Genomic DNA, 25,251 nt, shown 5'->3' with positions numbered 1-25,251 from the left:
ATCGCATTAAGCTCCCTGCGAAAGACAGAAATCAATATGTTTTTAAAGGCGAAGCAGGCTGCATGTGGTGTATGCGTGTGGGCTTCATTGATACCGCCAGACGCGTTCAGAGAGAAGCCTGAATTCCTGAAAAAGGACTATCACATTTCGAGGTCAAGTGGTTTCATTTCCAATACTTATCTCCAAAAATACAACACTTCATAGAAAATCTGTACATGGAGAGCATGTGTGCGGTGTATGAGGTGTCCCAGTTTGAGTTCCCATTATCACAGCACACTATTGGCCAGCGTTTCAGGAGCAGAAATGACACACTGTCAGGAAAAATCAATAGTGTTCATATGGAGAAAGTCATGCAGAAGTAGGTAAAGTCTGTGAGGCAACAGGAGGAGAAGAAAAAGAAGACCAAAGATAAATGACCAGAGACTTTGTAAGGAAAATAATTGTTCATTTCAAGCTGTAGTTCATTGCAGTCAGTCTCACAGTTAACAACAGGGATCACTGACAGATGTTGAGTTTAGGAATATGGAGTGGGAAGGAGGTCAGAAGGGAAACAAAGACAGAGAAGGCAATTTAAGTTCCATCAGTTGTCAAAACAATGCTAATCAATACAAAAGACACCCACTCAACACTTTATACTGCGCTCTTTCCTCTCTGGCCTCACTTTCTCTCTATCTATTTCTATCTCTCAGCCACTCACAGTAATAATTTACTCTTGAGTTGGCATCTGGGGCAGAGAGTGTGATCCAGCAGAGGCAGAGGTGAAAAAAATCCAAGACAAAGTGGACACACTGTCCTCAACTGCTTATACAAACACACATCTGAGAAAACAGGTGATTAACAGGTAAATGGGTGAGAGACGGAAGACATTTACATCGAAGAGTGATCAAATACAAAAAGAAAGGTAATTCACACATTAACACAAGGAAATGCTAATTTCCACAACAGCTTCAAACAGTGGCAAACAAAGACATGCAAAGAGTACTCAATTAATCACAAACACAAGGATAAAGTGTGAGGAGCAGATGTAATAAACGGCAGAGTGATACAGACACAAATAAAAGTGGTGGAGTTTCTAATGTGGCCAATAACTCTGCTGCCTGGTGAAATTTGAGAAAAGAAACCAGCCTGCCCCCCAGTGGTCAGAAGGACGAACTTCTCTACAACACATATCTACTGTGCCTTGCATTTAGTTCAGGTTTGAGGCATTTTGTTTTACCTTGCATATACATTTAGGCTACTGGATACTTTGCCTTAGATAAATTACCACCACCACCAGCTTTAACATATATGCATGTTTACTCACATTCAAATACAAAAATATGATGCGCAGCCACCCCAATACTACAAGTGATCCTTACATTGTTACATTTAAGGAAAATGTGGAATACAGCACTTTTCTATTATGTTAGAAAACAACCTTTTTCTATATCTGCTTAAAAAGATTACAAATTTCTGTATTTCAAAACATATTTAATTTTTATATCTGGTGTCTGGTATGATTTCTGGCACAAGGAGGTTTGCTGGTAGTCGGTAACAAAACAAAACCTTAACCTTGATGCTACAGATAAAGAAATCTGTTCAGAGGCACAAGCACTGTGCTAGTTATGGAAAGTCAGGATAGTTTTTACAGAAAAAAATGCTACAGTTTTGAGACAACGATCCACTTTAGAGTAAGAGCTACATTGTTATCTAGAGTGTTTGCATTTCTCGTTGCCAGAAGGGGGAGACAAAGGATTTGCATTGCAGCTTTAAGCTCAGGATCGGCAATCAAAGATGTTAAGCCCCTGTGAACACACAGACACAAACCCAGCAGAAAGAAAATGACCTGCACGCGACAGGAATAGGAATAGAACTAACACTCCAGCATACAGTACTGTCTGTTAATATGATACGTGCCTGTACTGTGTGAGTTAGAGCTGCAGTCTCTCAGTCTGTGTTGCTGTGAACTGCTGGTATTTATGGACGCTTTATTGATCTTAAACATACTGACTCACAGCTTGTTATGGCTGGAGCAGCGTGATCAAAGGAGCACTGGGTGTAACTGCAGTTTAGTCTTTGAAAAATAACCCCAGATAAATAAACAAAAGATAAACACATTTAAGCACAAAATCCAAACATCTGAAGAGCAATTAAATCCTGTAACATATCCTACCCTCATGAGAAACGACTGCTGCATTTATTTGACAAGTACTTTTAAACTAACAAATGCTCTCATAAAAAATGTGTGCACAATGTGAATGAGCTTTAATTCAGCTGTCTATAGTATAAGTAACATACATGGCTCGTCCTATTTCTGGAGACCTCAGTGGTTTAATGTAATGTTACTTTATACTTGCTGCTTTCCAGAGAAATACACACTTTTTCCCACACTAATGCTATGACAGCTGCCCAAGTGACTTTATAATCACTCATTGAATTATTTTATATTACGTCCAAAGCATAGCTCCACTTCTGTGAGCGTGTCAGATGTGCTATGCTAGTAGGTGTATGGGACAGCAGGTTTGTTTGCATTATTTTTGGCTGGAATTCAGACATTTAATAACTGCTGGTTGTATTAAAAAGCCTCTAACTAATGTCATGTTTAGTTCTCGGTGTTTTCTTGGGCTCATACGTTAATGACCTGGAATACTTACTTTCTTGCCTTCACGACTTTAAAGCACTGCAGACCGTAAATGAAGTAAAGTAGTAATTGGCGCTCACTTCCTGTATTTAAGCACTGATGACATCAACCGTGACGTAATGGGTAGAGACCAAATGTGAGGGGGGGAGTGAGGAGTTCGGCTGTTGTAATGTTTGTTGTTGCACAAATCACAACTTTAATAAACCAGTACAGTTTTTTAATCCTAGATTATATATTTTTATGACCACATTTAATTTAGTTTTTCTAAAACTACAGGTTTAGGTTAATTATGTAAGTGATTCATTTGTTTTTAGTTACAGCACTTTACTATTATGTTTATTTATCCCTGCATTTTCAAAATTCATAAAAGTCTGCTTGTTTTACTCACTCACTGTAGTAAGATAATTTAATCTGTATTTATGTAATTAAAGTTAAATGACCATCTTTTGTGATTTTGTTCCTATTTTGTGAATGTATTGATTGTCTTCATTACATTTTTATAGGTAATAATAATCCATTGTTTGATTACTTTGAATCAATTGATTGTTTTCATTACATTTTTATTTTATATTGTTGCATTGCTTTATTCTTTCACTACACAAGTTTAGGGGCAAAAAACTTTTAACTTTACTTGTTATAATGATGATTGCTGGAATTAACTTCCATCAATTATTACATAAATCTTCTAAAAAGGCAAGTGGAACAAAAATAGCTGCAAGATTCAATGGACACTACAGTCTACAAACACCAAAAACAGAATATTAAAAATAAGATATAAACAGGACAGTTACGGTAATTTCATCATAAACGCAGATGTGGCTGTAACAGAGTGAAATCCTCCACTCAGCTGTTTAGGGTGTCTGCCCATATTTGGGCTGCGGGCGGGGTGTCTCCGCCTCCGGCAGCCAGTCAGCGTCAGCTCGCGGCGGTGAGTACAGGAAGTGAGTCACGCTGACGGTAATGTTACGTCCGCGTTGCAGCAGCACGGAGCGGAGCGGAGAACAAGGAAGCAACACGTGCTGATGCACAATAACTTCCAGGAGCGGAGCGGAGCGCACGGACGAGAGACGAGAACCAACGACTGCTGTTTCATACACAGGACATCTCTTTACTGTGAGTAACACTTACAATTTATATGTGTGTTTATTGTTTGTTTGTGTTTTTCACATTGTTAAGTTGTTTTACGCTTCTGTCTTGGTCTTTGTTTTCCCCTATTTATTATATTCTGTCCCTTTAACTCAAACCTAATGTTAACATTTCACTTATAGAAACCTTAAAATGACCATTTTTGTTCGATAATGTTGGTTGTCAGCTGAAATAACCTCCGTGGGCTGGTCTCTACTAACTTTCTGAAATTCCACCGGGGGGTTTCCGCTTTGTATAGAAACACCGTGTGTCCATGGTCACCGCCTACAGTGACAGACATACGTTTAAACAACAACATTGATCTAGTTTTTCTTTCATTCTTGAGTTTTTAGTGAATATTTCCACGAGCACGTGCACTTTTTTGGATCACACTGTGCCCCCACGGCTGTCGCCTTTTGTTAGTAAAAAAAGACGTAGAGAAGATTGAAACAAGGTGTCTGGACTGTTTGGTCAACTCCTTTGAGGACAACAATGTTCACATTTTAGACAGGGAGGAAAGGTGGTATGAAAGAGGAGTCAAGGAAGCCATCTATGTTAAGCTTAAGAGAGGTGGTGGCCTCAGACATCATCTTTCTACCCCATACAATGCAGTGATTCCATCCATTCCCAGGAAGTTTGCACATACTCACAGTAAGAACAAAGGGCTGTCAACCAGTCCCCCTCCGGCAGTTTCATAGTCGTTAGCCAGTCGTTAGACACACCTGGCCCAGTCAGCCAAAACATCACAGATAAGTATGGAAACATTTAGTGCTATTGTTTAAGTTTTACCCAGACCCACCCACTGAGGTCTGCAACCACATATAAACCATGTTTCCCCACCAAACAGTTAGAACTGATGAAGCTGCTTGGATGAGCAGTGAAACGTCTTCAAGAAAACTCTACAAGTCCAGACACCTTGCTTCAATCTTCTCTACGTATGATGACCTGGATGACTGAGAATCTTCATCAACATTTCACAAGCTTCTAAAAAACATTTACAAACCCAGTTTGAAAAACACACACTTTACTCTCTCACACACACACTCCATCACGTTTTTGTGTCACTGCTGAAGTTTTTAATACCGAAACTGCTACATAAGCAGTTAGTCTCAAGTCTGAGGGGTCCAGTTGTTTTGATCACACGTGGAATTAAAACGGTGTCAGCGGAGTGTGTGATAATGGCATCAGCACACAGACACGCGCAGTAAACGAGACGTGCAGACTGAGGCGTCTCAGCGTGGCCTGGAGGGTTTTCTTCTCTTTGTGTGAGGCGCACCACGCTGAACTTTCTACAAGTGGAGCAATTTGAGAAAGCGGTCATGTTAGACACACCTATCATTCACTTATGTGATGACACAGTCCAGCTGAAGACATGACTCATCCTGTGTGTTTTCAGCAGGAAGTCAGCAGTGATGTGTGGGATGTTGTCATGAGGACAGAAATCAGACATGATGATCAGACGGGTTATGTACTGGCACACAACAATATCCGGTCTTGGTGACAATATGTTTGTTATAACCCACAAACATGTCTTCCTTCAGTTCAACTGCTTGGTTAATCGACAGACATTTAACTGGTATCAGTCTTAGTAATCAACAGTCATGCTTTGTGGGTAAACAGATTAATATGTGAGGCCTAAACTAGAGGTTAAATTTGACAGTTATGCCCACTGTTCACCATCATCTTCATGTAATACCAGATTAATTTATTTATCAAAACATAACCGTGAGATGAATCAGTAATTAAAACATTGAGAACACCAAATTTGGCAGATTTATTTGAACATTTTGAGCTGAGTCCCCAGAGTTGTCCGTCTGTCTGAGAAGTCTGTTCTGCACAGTGGGTGCTCATCGTGTGGCCTCCTCCTAAACACAGGATTGGGAGAACTGAAGAAGCCACTTGGGGGAGTGGCGAAACGTCCTTGAGTTCAGTTGCCCCGATTTAAACTCTTGGAAACAGGATTGGGAGGAATGCAAGTTTAAGGCCTCTTTAAACATTCTTCAGTGTCACAGCTTAATTAGAAAAATGTGTACAAGGCAGCATGTCGCAAGATGCATACACTCTTAGAAACAACAACAATCTAAGGAACACATGCAATTTGACCCTGTTTATCCTGCAGACAAATACCTGCCTGCTGTTTGAGCATCTGTACAAGACTGACAACATTTGTTACATTTACGGGTGTCACAGGCTCATTACCACTCTTGATGGAAGACTGTGGCTCCATCTAGTAGAGCAAATAATAATTTTCTCCCACTACAGATTGCACTTTTTGTAGTGATAGTGGTGTGTTCCAAACCACAATAACAAATGACTGTATGCAGAGTTCAAGGCACAGCTGTCTTGTCAGGGACAGCAGCAGGATATGAAAACACACACACACTGCGTCGGCTAATTCAGCTGCAGAGTTTTGAATTGCCTTGAAGCACACTCCTCTTCTTGGTCAGGCTGACATTGGCACTCAACCTAGACAGACATGCTATCAGAAGATAAACAGCACAGTGTGCTCATTGGATTTGCGTGTCAAAACACTTCTACAAGTCAACATGGCAGCACTGGTTTGCATCTCGTTTGCCTGGCTTGTAGCTTTTTGTCAACACACAGTTCTGTGAAATGGTTATAAAAGACAGGGAAGTGGTGTTTTTATTGCTACCATGACAGTTTCTGCTCCCGCACTCATGCACCCACTCTTAAACTTTGAGATAAATTTGTTGGCAACTTCAAGTGATGTTATTTTTGTATGTTCTGTTTTTGCAGACACCATGAAGCGAGAAGTTAAAGCTGGAGTCGACTTCCTCAAGCGTCTGGCTATGGAACGCGGCAAGCTCGACAAAGCCAAAGCAGAATTGTTTGCGGAGAAGCTACAGAAGCTTTTATGTGACAAATACAACCAACACTGGTACCCGGACTGTCCCAGCAAAGGCCAGGCTTATAGGTAAAAACCAGCAAACGATGAACACAGTGTAATGTAAACATTAAACTGAATGACATTAGAGAACACAATTGTTAACTTTTTAACATCCGCAGATGCATCCGGATTAATAATGGAGTGCTCTCTGACGAAGCTGTCCTAAAGGCATGTGAGGAGAGTGAGCTCACACCCAGCGACCTGGGATATCCGGCTGAGATCACGCTCTGGATCGACCCCCTGGAGGTGTGTGCAAGGTGAGTCATTGGCTGAGTTGTCGGGGCAAAGAATGAACCACACACACACACACAGACGTTTCAGTAAACGGGAGGCATTTCTCTGTCTAGCCAAGAATTATGAGTCAGTCACCTATGTATACCAATATGTTTTCTGTGAAACCACGTGTGAAAACACACAGGTTGTCAAAAAGAGGTAATTATGATCTTCTCCCCTCTCACAGATCTAGGGAAAATGGCAGACCATTCACAGTAGCATGTTTTGACGAGGAAGAAGAGGAGGAGGAGGAAGGTGTGAAGGGAGACCAGGATGACTCCTTAAATCTAGACACATCAGACTACCACTCGGCTACTTCTTCAGACTGTGGCTCTACTGTATCAAGCGACACAGAGGAGGAGGCCAAAGATGGTGAGACGGAGGCAGAGCAGGAGAAAGAAGAGGCGGCTGTGAAGAAAGAAGAGGCAGAAGGCGACTCCTACTCAGTAGTGATGGTGCCCAGGATTCGGAAGCGGCAAGGAGATGGACCAAACAAGGTCAAATACGTCAGAAATATGGTAATTTTTTTTCTCTTTTTTTGGAATGAGGAGCATCTGTTGGGACTTTACAGAATCTATGTCATAGTTTCATGTACCCTTTGATTACCAGTGTATGTGAGGCAGTCTCATCTACACCTTTCAGCAGCCACAAATATCCTCTGGGGCATAAATGTGTAGTAACCTGCAGTGCCAACCACTACCACAGATCCTTCCTGTTTGAGGAGGCTACTGAACTCTCATATTATTTGTAACCACTTTTTACTTATGGCCATATAGAAACAGCTGGAGATATTTCTGCCTTGGAAGATGAAAAATATAGTATAGTGTATGTGTATATATATGTGTATGTGTGTGTATATATATATATATATATGTATATATGTGTATGTGTATATATATATATATATTAAAAACTAGGAAACACCGCATGACATTACAGGGGACAATGTAGTAGTAGGAAAGAGTGAAAGTGGTTACGTAGCTAGCGCCCTCTTGTGGCAGTAAACTATAGAACATTTAGAATCTGCTTGTTTGGCCTGGATTTGTTGGTTTATAAAATATGATCTTTTCCAAAAATAGTTGTGATAAACTGTTTTAGTTTTGAATGTTTTTAGAAAACAAAGCGCCTTCTGCTTCCTCTTATAGCAGCCATGTTGTAAAATCCTGCTGACCTCTGGTTCTCCCCCCTCTCTGTGTCTCTGCTCAGCTCCCCACCAGCCTCCAGTACTTCTACCATTCAACACCAGTTTGGCCTCAGTACAAGAAAGGTACCCCGGTGTTCCTCCCTACAGTGTGCGCCCCCCCGGCACCGCCACCTCAGACTCAGCAGGTCTTGGGCTACTACATCTTGCAACAGCCATCTCCACAGTTCATCCTGCCTCAGGCCTCCCTGCAGCCATGGGGACCCGTGACGAGCTAGGCTGCCTCCCACTGAGCCGTGTGATGTCAGGACTTTCAACTGAGCTAAACCTGGGCCAAAAAAGAACATTTATTTTTTAATCTTTACATTTAACGATATTTCTGGCACAATCTCACAATCTGATGGCTTTCAACTTGAGTAAAATCTTTTTGTAATCAATCGTGTCTGCACTGCTAATGTTTGTTTGTACTGTAAGAAAATTAAGTCACTGGGTGCTTGGACTAACTCAGGAACTTTCAGCAATATTGTTAAATACCAAATGATTGTCTTTTCTACGTTCATCTAGGGCAGTTCTCTCATCCAGTATGGTTCACTGTGTAGAAGTCATGGTTAATCTTTGTAAAATGTGATTCAGGGTTTTTAATCTACTGTAGCTAGAGTAACTATATCTGTATATTAAGAATATTTTTTACTAAACTGCTTGTAAATATTACAGTTGACACACACTTTCTAACCTTACTATTTCTGTCATAATTTATTTTGCCACCAGTAGATGGCACCCACGTCACACCTGTTATGAAATGTGATTTTTTTTATGAACTGTGGCTGCTGTAAATCGCAAACCTAACTTCACATGTGTTTTAAAGCCTTTCACTGCTGTCAGTGAGACTAAAGCCATGCTTCTGTTCTTCAGGGAAAGTTTTTTTTCTTAAGCGTTTTTTTTTGTAAATGAAATGTTATCAGTATCTGTTAAAAATCTACAATTGCGGCTTTGTCATTAAAAGTATATTTATCTGCCGTTTGTGCCACTTTAAAGAATCTGTGCTCACAGTTTTTCTTCCACCTTTTGTATTTTAGTTATTCAGCTTTTCACTGCAGCGGATTAAAGCAACTCTCTCCTGGAAATGTAACTTTTTCTCTTCTTCTTGTGTGTGTGAGAGCAATACCATCATGGAGTCAGATGATATTTCCCATAAAAATATATAGTCTTGGACTAAAAGCGCGCACCTGCCGGACTCACCTCCCTACTTGAGAACCGTCATTACTCTTAGCAGGATGCTGCAGCGGAAGTAACTACTCCTGTGTGCTGTTGCGTCATTTAGCCCAAGGTCATGACGCTGTTCCTCTTTCAACGGACCCAGCAGAGAGGGGAGAGTTTTATGTTCCACTTTGTGTTTCCATCAAATTTGGGTTCATTTCCAAGGACCTAAGACAGGACAAGAAATAAAAAAGCGGCACAAAATCAAGCACTGATCAGTCAGTTTCTAAAACTTGGAGCCAGTGAAAAGCAGCGTGTTCTCAGCAAAGAGGCGGACCTTGACTGTTGTTATGAATAGCAACAAGTCAGGATAAATCCACAGCCACTTATCCACATGATGTCACTCTGTAGCTGTTACAGAACGTGCGCAACACGTCTGCGTTATAATAAAAGCCCGCAGGTTCCCCGTAGGCTGGTAATTTGTTACTTACTCTGACACCACTTTTCGCCCTCTGATAATTAAAGTGCAGCATTCATGTTATTATGTTTAACCTGTTGTCTCCATGTTTTCCATGTTTTTGTCTGACCAGCCTTATCCAAGCGAAGAAAACCTTCCTGTGCTTAGAGGCGTTGTGATTCTGTGGAAGCGCATCACGCATATGACGATCCACACACACCCAGGACACACAAAGACTTCATTTGACGCGCAGTCTTAAAATAATAAGTTATGCAAATAAGAGTCCGTCTGCCCGATGCAGAGTGCAAACGGCACAAGTGCGCGTAACCACGGCGCGCCGGTTGGCTATTGAGAGTGTAGGTTTTGGCAAACCCGCTACTTCGATGAGCAACAAAGGAGAGAAGGACCTGGAGCACAACTCTCCCATCGGACTATGCCTTCCCCAACTCGGGAGGAAAGCAAAGACGAGACCGGAGAGGCTGGACGGGGCAGCGGAGAACTACGACAAGGACGGGAGCGGGACAGGCGGGCGTTTCGTGTGCGCTCTGGAGATGGAGATGACAAACTGCAGCCTGCACGGCGACTCCAAAGTGGATAGTGTGAATTGCGATGGATTGGTGAATCGAAACTGCGGAGACTCAGCTGAAGTGTCCGTGCCACTGTCATATCCCGGGAAGAGGACAACTCACATGGAGGGAGACGACCTCTACAGACTGCGAGACAGAAAGTTCTTACTGGAAGATAAAAAGCGCCTTTGCGCGTTGGCTTTGGGCACTGCTCTGCTCGGGATACTGCTCATGATAATCCACGCTGAGACATGTCCCATTTATTATAAACCGGTAGGTTGAAGAAATAATAATTAACTTGATTCCGTCAGACGTCAGTATTGAAGCAACAACTAGATAGAAATGTTTAAAATGTTATTTACTTGTGTTTCCATTACAGTCCTCTTTAAAGCATTCTGTGGATGATGTCAGTCTCAGAAATCAAATCCAAAACATTTTCACCGGTGCACAAGATGCAGACAGAACAGGTTTCAGAACAGGTTTATTTATCTACAGAGTCAGAACATTTAGACAGCCCTGCAGTGGAACTGGCAGCCAGATCTTTGACATTAAATTCATTTTCAGTGTTGGGCTTTGAGATCATCATCAATTATAATTTGAGTCAGCATCACCCAGTGTGACTGAAGCCTGTGAACACTCACTCAGCTTCATCCCAGTCTAGTAACTAACATAGTTTTTCAGTTAGAAGTGATGTGAATAATGTTTTCTTTAATTTGTGGAATATTTAGTAACAAAATTGTCCATAATTGATGCAGAAAATAACACTACTCTTGCATAAATGTCTGTATTTGTTGTCATAACAACTTTCTTGATTAGCAAACACGAACCTCACGATCTGCACCTGGGCTTTGATCCTGCCTGACCTACTGATTATAGTTAGTCCATTTCCAGACATTCTATTTGGTAGCTGCAGCCTCGTGACATTAACATGCAGATCTCAGTGGATAACAATGCCAGGCCACACAATCAACAAATTATTACCCCCCCCCAACTTCCTACAGCACACGCCAGTTCCACATGTGGAAAAAAGTTCTCATGTTGTGCCGCAAAACATCAGACCACCACCATGCTGTGCAGCCAATGATTGATTACACTGTCAGAAAGCCTCTGCACTTCTAACACACGTCAACTACTACACTCCCTTTGACAAACCTGCATGGAAATGTTGCCTGATGCATTCTGAGTGTTGGACCTTGGAGAAATATGGTTGTGAAATTAACAGTGCTGGCACACATATAATGTTACTATTCCAGTTTACAAATATGAACCAAGAACAGGTGTTGTCCGACCATTCCTAACAACAGGCACCAGCTTTGGTACAATGGAAATGCTGATGCACTGGAAAAGTCGTCTCTGCCGCAGTTAAAGATTTAGATATTTAACCATAGCCTGTATAACAATCGTCAGCACTCATCCTTTTACTTTATGTGACGCCCAGGTCATGAGAGCGAGCTGTGACATGTGGGCTGACGTGACTTTTGGTCACATAGCGGCCGCCCTAACAAAACACTGCGTTTTGTTTTTGTTTTGCATTTTCAGTGTCCTGCAGCATATTTTGAAGCTGCCCTGTCATGGCTAACACCAGTCTGCACTGTTATATTCGAGCATACCTTTTAATGGTTATGCACGAAAACAAGGCTATTTATGGAACCTTTTTCCACATTTCACCTCTTCCCCTACAGCCAGATTGTTAACAGCACTTCAGGCTATCTTTCCACATCATTTAGTGTGTAATTATAGTGTTTGCATGGCCAGTCTAGAAGTCTCTGTGTCTTGACTGTGGCTGCACTACAGCCAGGAGGGTGCACTTTCACCTGGAAGTGGCCTCTTCCGCATCTTCCCTGCAAATCTCTGTACAATTTCTGTTAAGGATTTGCAATTAAAAACAACATCCACACAGTGAGACCTAAAGGCCGAGCATGATTTTCAGTTTCTAAAGTGGATAATTGGGATGATTTGCCTCAACAATGTGTGTGTGTGTCCATGTCTGCAGGTATTACTAAAGCCCAACAGCTTCAGATGAATTCAAAAATATTTGACATCTGAAGTTTTATTTTATGCTTCTTTTGTTCTTCTTTCTTCCACAATCACAGCAACAGAACTCCCAGAGCAACAATAATAATTCCTAACATTCTAAGATACTTCTGATATATAATGGCAGGAAGTTTCATGATTAAATCATTTTTCTATTTTTTTATATTTCTATTGCTACAGTAAATCCACACCTAGGAAACATTTTTGCCTGGATTCAAGCCACTGTAAATATCTAACAAAGAACATTTAGACTCTTTTTATTTCATAGAAAATAATACAGAAGAAAGAGTTGTAAGCATTTGATGACGGTACAGAAACCTCAACATTCCCACATGTAGTAACTCTGATTAAACATGCTGTGGTCCAGACAGTATGTGATGTACATCTAAACAGGCAAAACTCACAAGCATGTGTCTTTATCACCTATGTATATGTATGGCCCTTTAAAACAACACCTGTGCCTGGAGCCAATCATACATGTGACAGTCTCTTGTTTTTCCCTTCATCTCCTTTCTTCTGCCTGCTTCATTGATTGCTTAGGACACAATTTGTAAACCAACTCTTACAATTATTTGAGAGAATCTGCATGAAAGCTAAGGAAACCACAACGGCTAACAAACCTAATTGGAAAACTAAAGTCAGATGCATGTATTATTGCACTGGAAAAGTATTTATTTATCATAGAACAAACAAAGTGGACCACCTTCTCTTGCCCTGGATTTGACGTTGTTGCTGTGGCCTGTTTTGGTGACAGTGGCTCATCATCATCCTCTATCCAGGACGGCAAGAAACAATCCGTGTTACTGTTAACCCCAAATTAGGTTCACCAGGCTTGAAATGAGAGTTTCTAAAAGGAAAATGTTGGAAAGACGCTGAACTCTCTGTTATGGCGTGTGGTGAAATGTTGAGCTTTTGTGGGGTCTTCTAATGAGTCCTGGATGAAACACAGACATGATGTGGATGCTACGGGAGAAACAGTGGAAAACAATGTACCTTGCCAACGGACGTCACAGCATACCACCTACACGCTCAAGTTTCCCCGAGTTTGAAAGTTTGTAATTATCTTTTTAACTGTAAACCACATTAAACTGCACGTCCTGTTAAAAACTTCCACTGACGTTGCATCACTTGCAATGTGATGCATGCTTCAAGGATAACCTGTAGGTGCTCTGTAACCTGCTGAGACAGAGGTGGGAGGTAGAGTTTCTGATTCAGTCTGTGAAACCTTTCCTGTTTCTAAGACGGAACAAGACAGCATGGTGTGTGTGTCTGTGTCTCCAGCTCTTACTTCTGTGGAATGGAAAGTATTTAATTACAAGCGAACTCATTTCTGTAATTGAGTAGCTTTTATTTACTTTTTTCATGAGTTCATTATAGAACCGGGAATACCTTTTTTCGGTGTGAAGTGAAGGTGCACAGCAAGCAAGTTTTTCATAATGTAAATGAAAAAGCTGCTTTCACCCACTGAGTGCACATGTTATTTGCAGTTAGCAGCACAAGTGTTGTTCATAAAGCATATAGGCACTTTCAAAACACACCTACAGCTGACTGGATGAACCATCTGTCTAATGCAAACTAACTTAGCCACTCAAATCATCTCCTGAAGTCTTCAGCAGACACTTATCTTCTCTCGTCTTGGTCAAAACTGCTGCTGTTTGGTCACAAGCACAAACTAGATGAGGATGATTGACGAGTGCGCTCAGTCTCACAGACCTCAGACTGTTATTCACATTGTGGCCGTGAGCCTTTGATGATGTGTTATCGGCAGTTACGTCAGCTAGCAAACTACATAATGCATATGTCAGTAGTCATATTTTAAATTTCATTTACCTCGTATTATATTTTTAGTATTTCTGTGTGATATGTGAGACAAACAGATAGACAGACAGACAGACAGACAGACAGACAGACATATAGATAGATAGATAGATAGATAGATAGATAGATAGATAGATAGATAGATAGATAGATAGATAGATAGATAGATAGATAGACAGATAGATAGATAGATAATGTAATATATATAATATAAAAATATTAAAGTTCTGACAGAAAACTTTTTGTCTGTTTTATCTCTCTTTCTTATTTCTTCACAGGGTTCAAACGTCGCTTTAATCATCAACTGTTCCATCAGCCTGTCCACTGGGTGTCTCCTGATCCTCATCATAGCCTTCCATTATAAGGACATTAGAGTGAGTTTGACTTTGTGCATTTTCGTTGGACACTCTTCATATGATCTAATATCCCGTTAAGGTCACAATGGGCATTGGACTGATGGAAGCCTTTAACACTGCTAATCTATACTGTTAAACTTTACACACACTGGCACGCACAATAATACAGCTGTGACGTGTTTCCAGTCCACATGGCTCTCTGCCATTACATGCAAATTCATTATACATGGCTAACATTGAACAGAGTAAACATTGTTTTGTTTGCACTCACAACATTGTTGTACATGCAATATGAACAAGTGCAGAGCTGCTTAGTTTGTTGTCTCACCTCCAGTGTTTTTAGTTTGGTCCCTGATGTGAGAGGGGTTCCACTTGGAGTGTGTAGAGGAGATAAGGAAGGGGAGGTTTAGGGTGGAGACCAAAACGCAGGCAGTGTGCAAAGATAACTGGTGTCAAAGATGACAGACGAAATCATTCAAGAGGTGTCAATCAGTGATCAGGAGAAGTGTTTATTTGTACCTAGGTATCTAGGCTTTTACACATTATTTGATCCATCCACCAAATGAAGTTTTACAAAGCTTCTAATCCTCTTTCTTTAGTAGCTCAGGTCTTTAGAGGAGTAAAATATTTTCTTATCTCAGCCCTTTTCAGACATTGTGGGTTTTTATTTGTCTTAATTATTCCAACATGTGACTTTTCCTCAAACAGAAATATTACATGTGTCAATCCCATGCAAGTTATTAACAGCACTACAAAAAGTAAACATAGCACCATCATCATTTTTCCCTTCTTTCACTGTCCTCCTCCATCTTTCAGCTGTTCATCATTGACCACAACCAGGTGGACTGGCGCATAGCCATGACCAGGCACAGGGTTTTTGTGATCACCCTGGAGCTGCTGGTCTGTGTCATCCATCCTGTTGGATCATACCGGGAAGTGGGCCTGCAGGTCAACTCCTCTTCTTCAGCTCCCCTGTGTGTTTCCAGTCATGATGGCGAGGCCCTGTTGAACTTGGAGCTGCTCTTATCAGTGCTGATGTTCCTTCGCTTGTACTTGGTGCACAGAGCCATCCTGCTACACAGCAAAGTGCTGCTGAGCGCCTCCTACAGGAGCATAGGCTCACTCAACAATATCAACTTCACCTTTCGCTTTGTTCTCAAGGTACTGATGAACAAACACCCGGCTCGTACGCTGCTGGTCTTCATCCTCTTCTTCTGGCTTACTGCATCCTGGATGCTAACTCTGTGTGAGAGGTAGGGAGGCATGTGTGTGTGTTTGATGCAAATGGACTCATCATACCATAATTTTGAAGTTTTAAGTCAAATTTTATAAATGTTGTGTTCAAATCCAGTTTAAGGTGGACCCAAAGGAAGACAAACTCAAATGATTTGTAAGTTTAACCAAAGACGAGCTTTAATTAACAAAGCCGACAAACTCAAGAAACCAAAAGTCCATAAGCAAACTCCAAAACAATCAATAATATTAATACATAGTTCAAACAAAACACCCCAAAACCATTGACAGTAAAAACTATGGACAGAGCTTCCGTGATGTCACCCGTTTGTTTCTGAAGAGCCGTTCTGAGGCTCGGTGGGAGGTTCCAGGACGTTGATGACCGCCGCCATGTTGGCAGCGTCACGTCCGCCAAAACTCCAAATATGGACAAAAAGGGGGAGGTTTAGGGGGGCGGGCGATCATGGAAGCAGGAAACTCAAGTTGTGATACGTCAACTGTCTGTCACTCAAGCGGCAACGCCCATAATTATGCGTAATTTTAAGTCAGAATACAATTGAAACGAGTGAGTTGTAAAAAAATTCACCCCCCCTACAATTGACACTAGAAGAGAACCTATCATCTGAGACCAGAGTGGTTTTTTGTACCAGGCTGTAAACATGTTTTTTTCTGCTGTGAAGTCGGCCATTTTAACATGGGAGTCTATGGGAAATTACTCGCTTTTGGAGCCAGCCCCCAGCAGTTGCGGCGTGAATTACAAGTTTTGACACTTCCGCATGGGCTTCAACTTTGAGCCCCGAAGGTTGCCACTTGCCCAAAACAGAACCAACCAGACTCAAATACACAAGGAGTAACAAGACACAGGTGAAAACAATCAGGGTGGGGCAGATAATCACAAATGGAGGGAACACAAAAGGAAGTAAAACAGAGAAACACAAGGAAACAGGTTCTTTCAAAATAGAACAGGAAATAAAACAATATTATCCAATCAGAAGAGTTTGTTCAGTTGGGATATTTTTTGCAGCTCAGCAAAGTGAACGTGTAAAAGCTGAAATTAAAAGTCTTTCCATCTTAGGGTAGCTACGTTCCTTTTAATGGAAAGGCATCTGTGATACTCACCAACATGTCCTTATAGATAAAAAGTCTGCGAATGGATGAAGTAGATGGATCATCCAGGATTTCATGTCCTGTATCAGGTCATATAAAATGCACCTGTCAACTTGACTTAAAACTTTTACCACTGCATTTTCCTGGTAAGTCAGATGGAGAAAGTCAGAAAAGAATGCTGGTTATTTGTGTTTCACAATCATCGCATATAAATGAGGACTTTAAGCAGTCTTTTAGCATTGATTAAACAAGTCCTGAGACTGCTCAAAGTCATAAAACAAAGGTAAGGCAGTTAAATGTTAAATGTGTTTTTGTCTTTCAATGGACGACTGAGCTGTGTGCACAGTGCATCCAGCTCTGGCCCTCTAAAACCTCCCCCTGAACCTCCCCTCATTGTTACAGTCATGTACACTGACAAACAAACCTCCATGGTAGTTTAACATTCCTCCTCAAACCTTGATGGTCAATTTGACTTTCCTCTTCAAAACGGATTTCCAATAACTGATTTCATAATCCTCATCTTCTGTTTTGTTGCTCTAACCAAACCCAGTGCTTCATTGTGAGCCAGCTAAACGTCAGCCTGATCCTCCGCAGTCTGTTTGAACAGTGTGAGGTCATTTGTTCATTTGAACCTTAATGGGAGGTTTTGCCTTCAGTTTCCCATCTCAGTTTGTGTGTTTTGATTTGTCAAATGCAATAAAATAGCTTGTGGTTGACAGCTGATGATATGATCAAAACGGAACTCTTTTTCTGTATTTCTACATCGTGTGAGAGACAGACTCACAAACTGTATGATCAACTTGTGAAGTAGCTGCCAAGTCCTGAATTCCTGGATACTGTAGGGCATCAACACTGATTACACAGTTTGATTGGCAGAGACCACACCTTTATTAAACTCATTCTGTTAGAGATGTAAATGATTTCAGTGGCAGCTGCTGCACTTTCCTACAGTTTTTTTTTCTTTTTTTCATAGTACGTACTCATAAAAATTTACCTGGAATACTAAAATCAGTTCTTACTGGTTATACAGTCTTATTTGTTTGGCCTATTTTTCTTACACCATGATCTTTTTCCAGACTTAAACTCACATTTTAATTGCATAAACAAAGCAAACAGGGACTGAAAGTGAGGAAATGTAACCAACGCCTGGGAAAATGAACAGAAATATCGACCAACACACAACTTTCAAGTTCCTTTACGGGAACTACATAGACAACATTTTTGCTTACATAGTATCATTGTGTGAGTGTGAGTGAATGTATTGGCATGTATTTGATTTGATAAATTAACTACTAAATTAGTCGATTAGTTACCTTATGCCTATTTATTCTAGGTATAGTTTAGAAATATACACATACAGCATTGACAGTTCAGTTTAAAATGACTGTAAAACATTCCTATTTAATTTAACTAATTTAATATTTAATTTAATTGTGGTTTATTGATAGACGGCTGACATGACATATTAGGATGAGATATGTCAAAGATCATAAGTGTAGAATTCATTTAACATGGTTCCTTATGAAGACACCCTCAGCCCTGCTTTCTCTCCCCCCTGCAGGCAGGCACAAGCACCCACAGGCCACATGGACACAGCTCTGTGGCTCATAGCCATCACCTTCCTGACAGTGGGCTACGGGGATGTGGCACCCATCACCAGCTGTGGCAAGGCGGTGTGTCTCTTCACTGGAGTCATGGTAACAAGGCTGATCTGCTTGTTGAGAAACTGTGAGAAACTGCAAAGAAGTGACATGCATACTGATAAAACACACACAACCTGTCGTGACATTCTTGTTTTTCCACCAAGAGGTTTTTTGTGACCTTATCAGAACGTTATTTAGTCAGCAGAGCAGTGGTTTTAACACAAAAAGACATTTAATGGTTGCAAGCACAGGGAGTGGACATGTCTTATCTGATGTATTTGTTCTGAACTAAACCACCTCTCACATATTTCTCTCTGCACAATAACACTCAAAAACAAGATGTTCTGCTGTGCTTTTCTTTCTGCTGTGAGCTTTGTGTTCAGGTCAATTTTTCCCTTACCTCCACTTTTATTCCATCTCTCCTCTGTTCTGTCTTATGTTCTGATTTAATTCTGCCACTCTCTGTATCTTGATCTGTTCTGTTTCACTGCTCTCTTTTCCATATTGTTCCATAGCATTCTCTCTACTTTGTTCCACTGCAGCCATTCTCCCCTCTTTTTTCCCCATTTCATTTTTTCACATTTAAATTCAGGTCACTTCTGTTTGGTTCACTGTTGCATTAACTTCTGATTCCTGCCCTGATTCAGGTGGCAGCTGATCTTATTGATGCATGGGCATGGGGTGGGTGGGACTGTCAGTGGATGCTGACATTGAAACTGGTCCCATTGAAGATGACCTATTATATATTAAAAGAGATAAGTTAAATTCCCTTGTTGCGAAACTATCGGTGCTTCTCATCTGTCATATAGCTTTATAATGTGTGGTGAGGAGGCTGGTTAGGTCAACACTAATAAAAAATGGGAGGAAGAGTCAGAGTGAGGAAATGATTTGTGAAATAAACCAATATGGGTTACACTAATTAAACAATAAGTCACTGACGGCAAGGAGTGGTTGCGTGTTTGAGGAGGATGTGCACTTTGTTGCTATCTGTGAATAAATGTGGGTACAAGTAGATAAGGGTCCCTGCTGTGGTTCTGGATGCAGTCCGGTTTAGACACCTCTGTGACAGAGTGGAAAACAGTCTTCCCAATCTTTCCCTCTCTCCTTCTCCATCTCCCCTGTTTTTATAAGTTCCCCCCTTATAAGGGAAAACTTTCCACCATATCCATTTTTAGGTGGTTTATTGCTTTTGGCATGAGTACAACAGGAGGGTGTGCCAACCTGTGCCCATGGTTTGGAAAAAAATAAATTTCCTACTCCCATCAGGGAAGCTCTGGGAGCTATAGTGACTGAAGCGATGCTCACACCTGTAATATGGCTGAAAGTCTCCACGGTCAGCACTTAGGCTGTACCCCAGCCATAACTCAATTTGCAGCTGTGTTCAGGGGTTGACAACACTGTTTGCATCCCATCACCGTGTGTGGATAGATCCAAGGAAAGAGTCTGTACCTCCCAGGTTTTTACAGACGATGTAATGATAGATACTTTGCGGCTGTTGGAGTGAAGGATAAATATATCTTTCAAAACTCTGGAAAAGCTTTCTTTTGCTCATACTCAGTCTTTCTCTTTTTTTCTCTTTCTTATGCAAGCTGAGAGAAGGAAAACAGGTAAAAATGGTCACTTTTATCACTTTGCATAGTGGTCTCAGCAGTGCTGTGTTGTGTCTGTGTGTCGTGTCATGTGACTGTGCAGATGACGTTTTCTGAATATTCACTGTAGTTCCCTGTCCAGCAATAGCACACAACTATTCTCAGAGGAAACACACACACACTATTATAGTGCCACCGAGGCCTGGTTAGACCCTGAACGTTTTGTGTAAATATAACTTTGATTTATTAGACACAACCATCCGTGGTATGCAGATCAACATTGAGTTTTCTGAATAAAGTATTTCCATGGAGGGTAATAAAGACTCTAGGATGACTGTAAAAGTTAACATCAGTTTGGTTTCAGTATTTTTACATAAGGGTTGAGAATCTTTCCAGAGGACAGACAGGTGGTAGATGTGTCTGTAATCATGCTAACAGCCGTGTTTGTGGTGGCTTTCAGGGTGTAGCCTGCACCGCCATGCTGGTGGCCATCGTAACAGAGAAGCTGGCCTTAAACAAAGGCGAGAAGCATGTGCACTTCTTCATGCTGGACATCCAGATTTCTAAACGGGTAAGAGTGCACAGTATTTATTTTTAGTTTAGCATAAATGTATAAACTTTATGAGAATGTTTTTTTTTCTAACCAGCATGTCATTTGAATGTATGGGGGTTTCTTGTTTGTGATACCAGTGGTTTTGCTTGTTTTGGCTCATTGACTGTGAATCATACATTCTTCATGTTACTGCAGCCTCTGTTTGAAAATTTCTGGTTTAGGGTGAAAAAAGATCCTTTAGTTTAGTAAAACTGTCTATACAGCACTGTCTAAGTCCTGATGACAAATTATACTTAAGGAAAGCATCAGTAATTCTGGTGTTTTGTTCCCTTTGACTGATACATGTAGTCATTAGATTAATAGAGAAGCATCAGTGCCGGAGCTAAATGTTGCTGTTGTAGCTGATGGAGGTGGATGTTTAAAGTACTTTATATATAGTTTTATACACAGGGACCGCATCTCTCAGAGGGCAGAAAATACTCAAGTAAAAACAGTAGTTAAGTATATATACTTAACGACTCGTTAAATTGTCTTTCCTACCATCTAGCCAGCAGTTTCTGTAAATTTTATTCTTGTATGAAAATTGGCCAGCAGATATTTGAAACTTGTTTAAATTTGGTAATCCATCAAATTGAGCAGCATGTCTGTGTTTGTTGTTGTCAAAGACAGTTACTGGAACATTGCGTGAAAATGCTGAAGGTCTGCAGAGCATTGGGATATCAAATCTACAATGAAGTAGCACTTACATGTCAGAGCTGTGAGCATCATTGTCGAGAACCTCCAAACACGGGTCCTTATTTTAGAACCTTAGGAAATCAGAGGTCGCTCCTGTGTAGTAAAACAAACACAACACACAGCGGATAGAGATGTCAGGATGGATGCGTCATTGCTTTCCGTGTTGCCTGCGTGTTTTGGTTTTTCATTCTTTTTGTCTTTTTTTTTTTTTAAACATTTTTGTTCTTTTAAAAGAAGATGCACCAGAGGACAGAATAATGTGTGTGTGTGTGTGTGTGTGTGTGTAGGTGTGTGTGTAGGTGTGTGTGTGTGTGTGGGGTGGAGGGTGGAGGGATGAGGTGTGTCAGCCTCTTTATAGCATTTTCAAGGCGTCAAAGAGAGGAAATAATCTTATCTCTGTCAGGAAAGAAACTTGTGTCAGTTCGGGACAGTGCGTTCGCAGGCAGGAAACTGAGTGTGTGTGTGTGTGTGTGTGTGTGAAAGTGGCTCACAGAGGAGATAATGTATTTGTAAGCTTAGATACATTTTAAGTGTTTGCTTACTGAACACTTCTCTTGCAGAGAACTACATAATAAACATGCTTTTTGCATGCAGCTTCTTGTCATGTCTGTAAAGCCATGTCTGACTGCAGTTATTGCTCTGCTTTGGAGGATACAACCACTTCCTTTCTCCTGGTGGCTGCATCCTGTCACTTGGTGCATCTTTATGCTTAGAGTTTTGATTTGTGTGTGTGTGTGTGTGTGCGTGCGTGCGTCCTTCTGAGCAGTCCAGATTTACACTGATGGGAAAAAGGGAAGACATCTGGATGCAAACACTGACAGCCTCTATTAATAACCCTCACAACAGGGCCAGAGTGACATCATCACAGGGCAGTTACAGTGGTTTGGGAGGAAGACAAACATACATGAATAGAATCAAAGAGAAAAGGTGATAGTGGAGAAATGTCTGTTGATGTCAAGACCTAAGTTTATCCTGGCCTGTGTTTAAGGCCTTGTAGGTATTTATTACCTGAAACCAGCATCAAAAGGGTGAAACAGGAAAGTCTGTCTGGATTTAATCAGCAGGATCGGATGAATCATGCTTCAATTTGCTCGTACTAAAATATCTGAAAGATACAAGCAGCTCTGTATGATTCTTGTCAGTCGAGCTTGCACATTTCATTAACCTTATCTCTGTGTTATCACCATGTATTTGCTTTGCTGGATACACCATGTTTGCTTGATTCTGATGTTTTTGCATCTTTCACCAGATCCGCCATGCTGCTGCAAATGTTCTAAGAGAATGCTGGCTCCTGCACCGCACAAACCTGACAAAGGGCAACCGCGGTGAGCACCGAAGACACCAGAGATGCCTTCTGGAAGCCATCAGAGTGTGAGTTACTGTATCGCAAAATCATCCCTCCAGGCAGGGTGTCTGTGTGTCTGAGTCTGGGTGTGGGGTGTAAGTGGGTGATTTGTGTGCCTTACATGTGTCTTTTATGGGTCATTAACTTAGTGTCAACATGCTTCACCACAGTGTCTCAGATTTTAATGGCTAATTTAGATTACCAATTAGATTAGTTTACTCCTTTTATGTGGGGAGGGCATGTGTGCACAAGGGTCCACCCTTTCACTGTACAGAATCCACTTCCTGCCAACAAGTCACTTGTTAAAATTATTTATTACATTATTTGAGAAATAATTCACAAATGTTTATCAGGTAAAAAGAGCATGGCAACCATTACACTGTACCTTTTTCTTACTTTATGTTTGAGCTTTTGTTGTTATAAAGCCTGAACTCTTCTTCTAAGAACAAGTGGATTGCACAAGACAGGAAGTCCAGGAGTGTTATTATGCAGTCCATTATCCTGACAACAGGATTACACGTGTGAGGCTATGTCAGCCTGCGTGGAGAGGTTGTACTTCCTGCTTTAAACCATTATAAATAAACACTCTGTGGAAAGTATGAGAGGGAGGAACCTCCACACCTTGGGATTAAGAGCAGTAATAAGACCATCAGTCTATCATGTCTTCACAGACCGGGTGCGGGATTGTAGATCGTCTGTCTTTCTAGTTTCATCCATCAAGAATACTACATTTAGACCTTTACCATGTCTATATGTTGAAAACCTTTGAAAGTTTTATAGCTGTTTAACAAACTCAGCATGACTCCTCTATGTTGAGTAGTGGAATACTTGACTGTCAGCCTGTTCTTCCCCAAATCAGAGGTTCTTTGTGTCAGGGCTGTACTGGAGACTGTACAACATCACATATTATAGGCATTTTAACCTTTTTATTCCAAGAAGTGGTCTGGCATTAGTAAACTAATGATCTGTTTCTCTGTCTGTGTGTCAGTATTCAGAATAATGTCATTAAAATGTGTTTGAAATGTTTCCACATGACAGGGACGTAACAAACTTTTTTCTTTTCACAGATTCAGACACTTGCGGCTCAGACAAAGGAAACTGAGGGACTACGTCAGTGAGATGGTGGACCTCCCGAAGGTAAAAAAAGGACAGCTGTCACTGGGATATTCTGTTTAACTGCACCTATATTATATTTAGATATACTTACTGATCTCTTACAGCCACCATACAAAAAGCTTACCTTGTGTTTTATGTTACATTAGTCTGGTGTTTCCAGACTGCAGGTGTAGCCAAACACTAACCATGACATGGTGACTTTCGATCACAGCCCAACAGTTGTGCAATAAACTAAACATGGTGCTCTCACTTAATGACTGAGCCACAGCCTCCCTGAGCAAACAGGACTAAAAGGGATTTCCAAAAATGTGGTGACAAGTTGGCAGCACAGGGGTTTGCTGGGAGTGTAAGTTGGCTTGAAACTGTCCCACAGTGTGTGTCAGTCAGACCTTTCCAAAACCTCACTGCAAATAACTACTGTGCATTAAAACATGTCTGCACAGGATTCAAGTTTGTGGTTAAACCTCTGTTTTTTTCCACTAGAAATTATACAAATCTTTGCATTTGAATTGAATGCTGTGTTTCAACAGATGCAGATGATCATGTGTGATCTCAGCGCTAACTGGAATAACTCATATCGGGAGCTGGAGCAGCGTATCCTGTCCATGGAGCAGAAGCTGGACGAGCTGAGTCGCTGTTTTCAGCAAACGTCTGAGCTGCTGTCTGAGGTCCTTCGTCACCGCAACCCAGAGATCAGGTAAACAGCAGCAACAGCTGCCTGCGCTGCTGCACACATCTGCTGAAAACACACACTGCAGGAAGTGGTATCTACACTGAAATGGAACTTCCCTGCTGTGCAGAATAATAAAAAAATAAATATTTGTCTTTTTTTGCAGGTGACAAGACAACACTCTCTTGATTAAAAAAAAGACCAAACCCATCTGTAGTGTTGTTGTCTACAGCATCCATGAGTCCTCTCCACCCTGAGCTGCTTCAGACTCTCAACATGCTGAACCACTTGGAGGACTGGCATACCAAAGAAAGATCTCATCTTCTGGCCCAGTGCTGAGCTCACTGTACAATGACTCATTGCTGTAAAAGTGTACAGATAAAATAAGACTGTGGGAAATTCAGAGTGCATTTTTAATAGTATGTTGTTTTCAGCAGAGACGTGCGAGACAAAGAACAGAATTCATCTGATCTAATCTAATCCACGATGTCAAAGGTTCTCTGAACTGCCACCTATGAGATCTTATTAATGAACTTCTGCCTTATTCCTGTGGAATAAGATATTGTATATATACTTAACATGTTAATTTGATTAATTCTATTGCAATATCATAGCTTAATCATTTTTAGAAGAACCGATCATACTTACATTTTCTTCCATCAGCAGACACTTTAGTGGTCACTGTTGTGTTTATAATGTGTCCAATACCTCCTCATTATTCTGCTCCTCTAATGCAGAGCAACGAAGAGAAAAAACACTCAACAC

At 41.0% G+C, this 25,251-nt stretch overlaps 2 protein-coding genes across 3 annotated transcripts; both read left to right on the top strand.

The window, feature by feature from the left end:
• The first annotated feature begins 3,582 nt into the window (after positions 1-3,582).
• Positions 3,583-9,172, top strand: LOC114449119 (protein BTG4). The gene is made up of 5 exons (XM_028426489.1): positions 3,583-3,733; positions 6,503-6,680; positions 6,773-6,910; positions 7,114-7,444; positions 8,133-9,172. Exons 1-5 carry the CDS (start codon positions 3,643-3,645, stop codon positions 8,343-8,345), a joined length of 951 nt encoding a protein of 316 aa, XP_028282290.1. The 5' UTR covers positions 3,583-3,642; the 3' UTR covers positions 8,346-9,172.
• Positions 9,173-9,682: 510 nt separating this feature from the next.
• Positions 9,683-24,676, top strand: kcnn4 (potassium intermediate/small conductance calcium-activated channel, subfamily N, member 4). 2 transcript variants are annotated; one of them, XM_028425003.1, is made up of 11 exons: positions 9,683-9,739; positions 9,855-10,560; positions 14,418-14,513; positions 15,312-15,748; positions 15,847-15,885; positions 18,397-18,532; positions 20,528-20,638; positions 22,605-22,726; positions 23,768-23,837; positions 24,347-24,513; positions 24,653-24,676. In XM_028425003.1, the coding sequence occupies exons 2-11, from the start codon at positions 10,105-10,107 to the stop codon at positions 24,654-24,656; spliced, it is 1,638 nt and encodes a 545-aa protein (XP_028280804.1). In that variant the 5' UTR covers positions 9,683-9,739; positions 9,855-10,104; the 3' UTR covers positions 24,657-24,676. The 2 variants fall into 2 exon arrangements, with proteins under 2 accessions (XP_028280804.1, XP_028280805.1); XM_028425004.1 differs by lacking the exon at positions 15,847-15,885.
• The last annotated feature ends 575 nt before the right edge of the window (positions 24,677-25,251 follow it).

This window comes from Parambassis ranga, chromosome 16 (assembly GCF_900634625.1).
Source record: "Parambassis ranga chromosome 16, fParRan2.1, whole genome shotgun sequence".
NCBI classification, from domain to species: Eukaryota; Metazoa; Chordata; class Actinopteri; family Ambassidae; genus Parambassis; species Parambassis ranga.
This window is presented reverse-complemented; position numbering and strand designations above follow the sequence as displayed.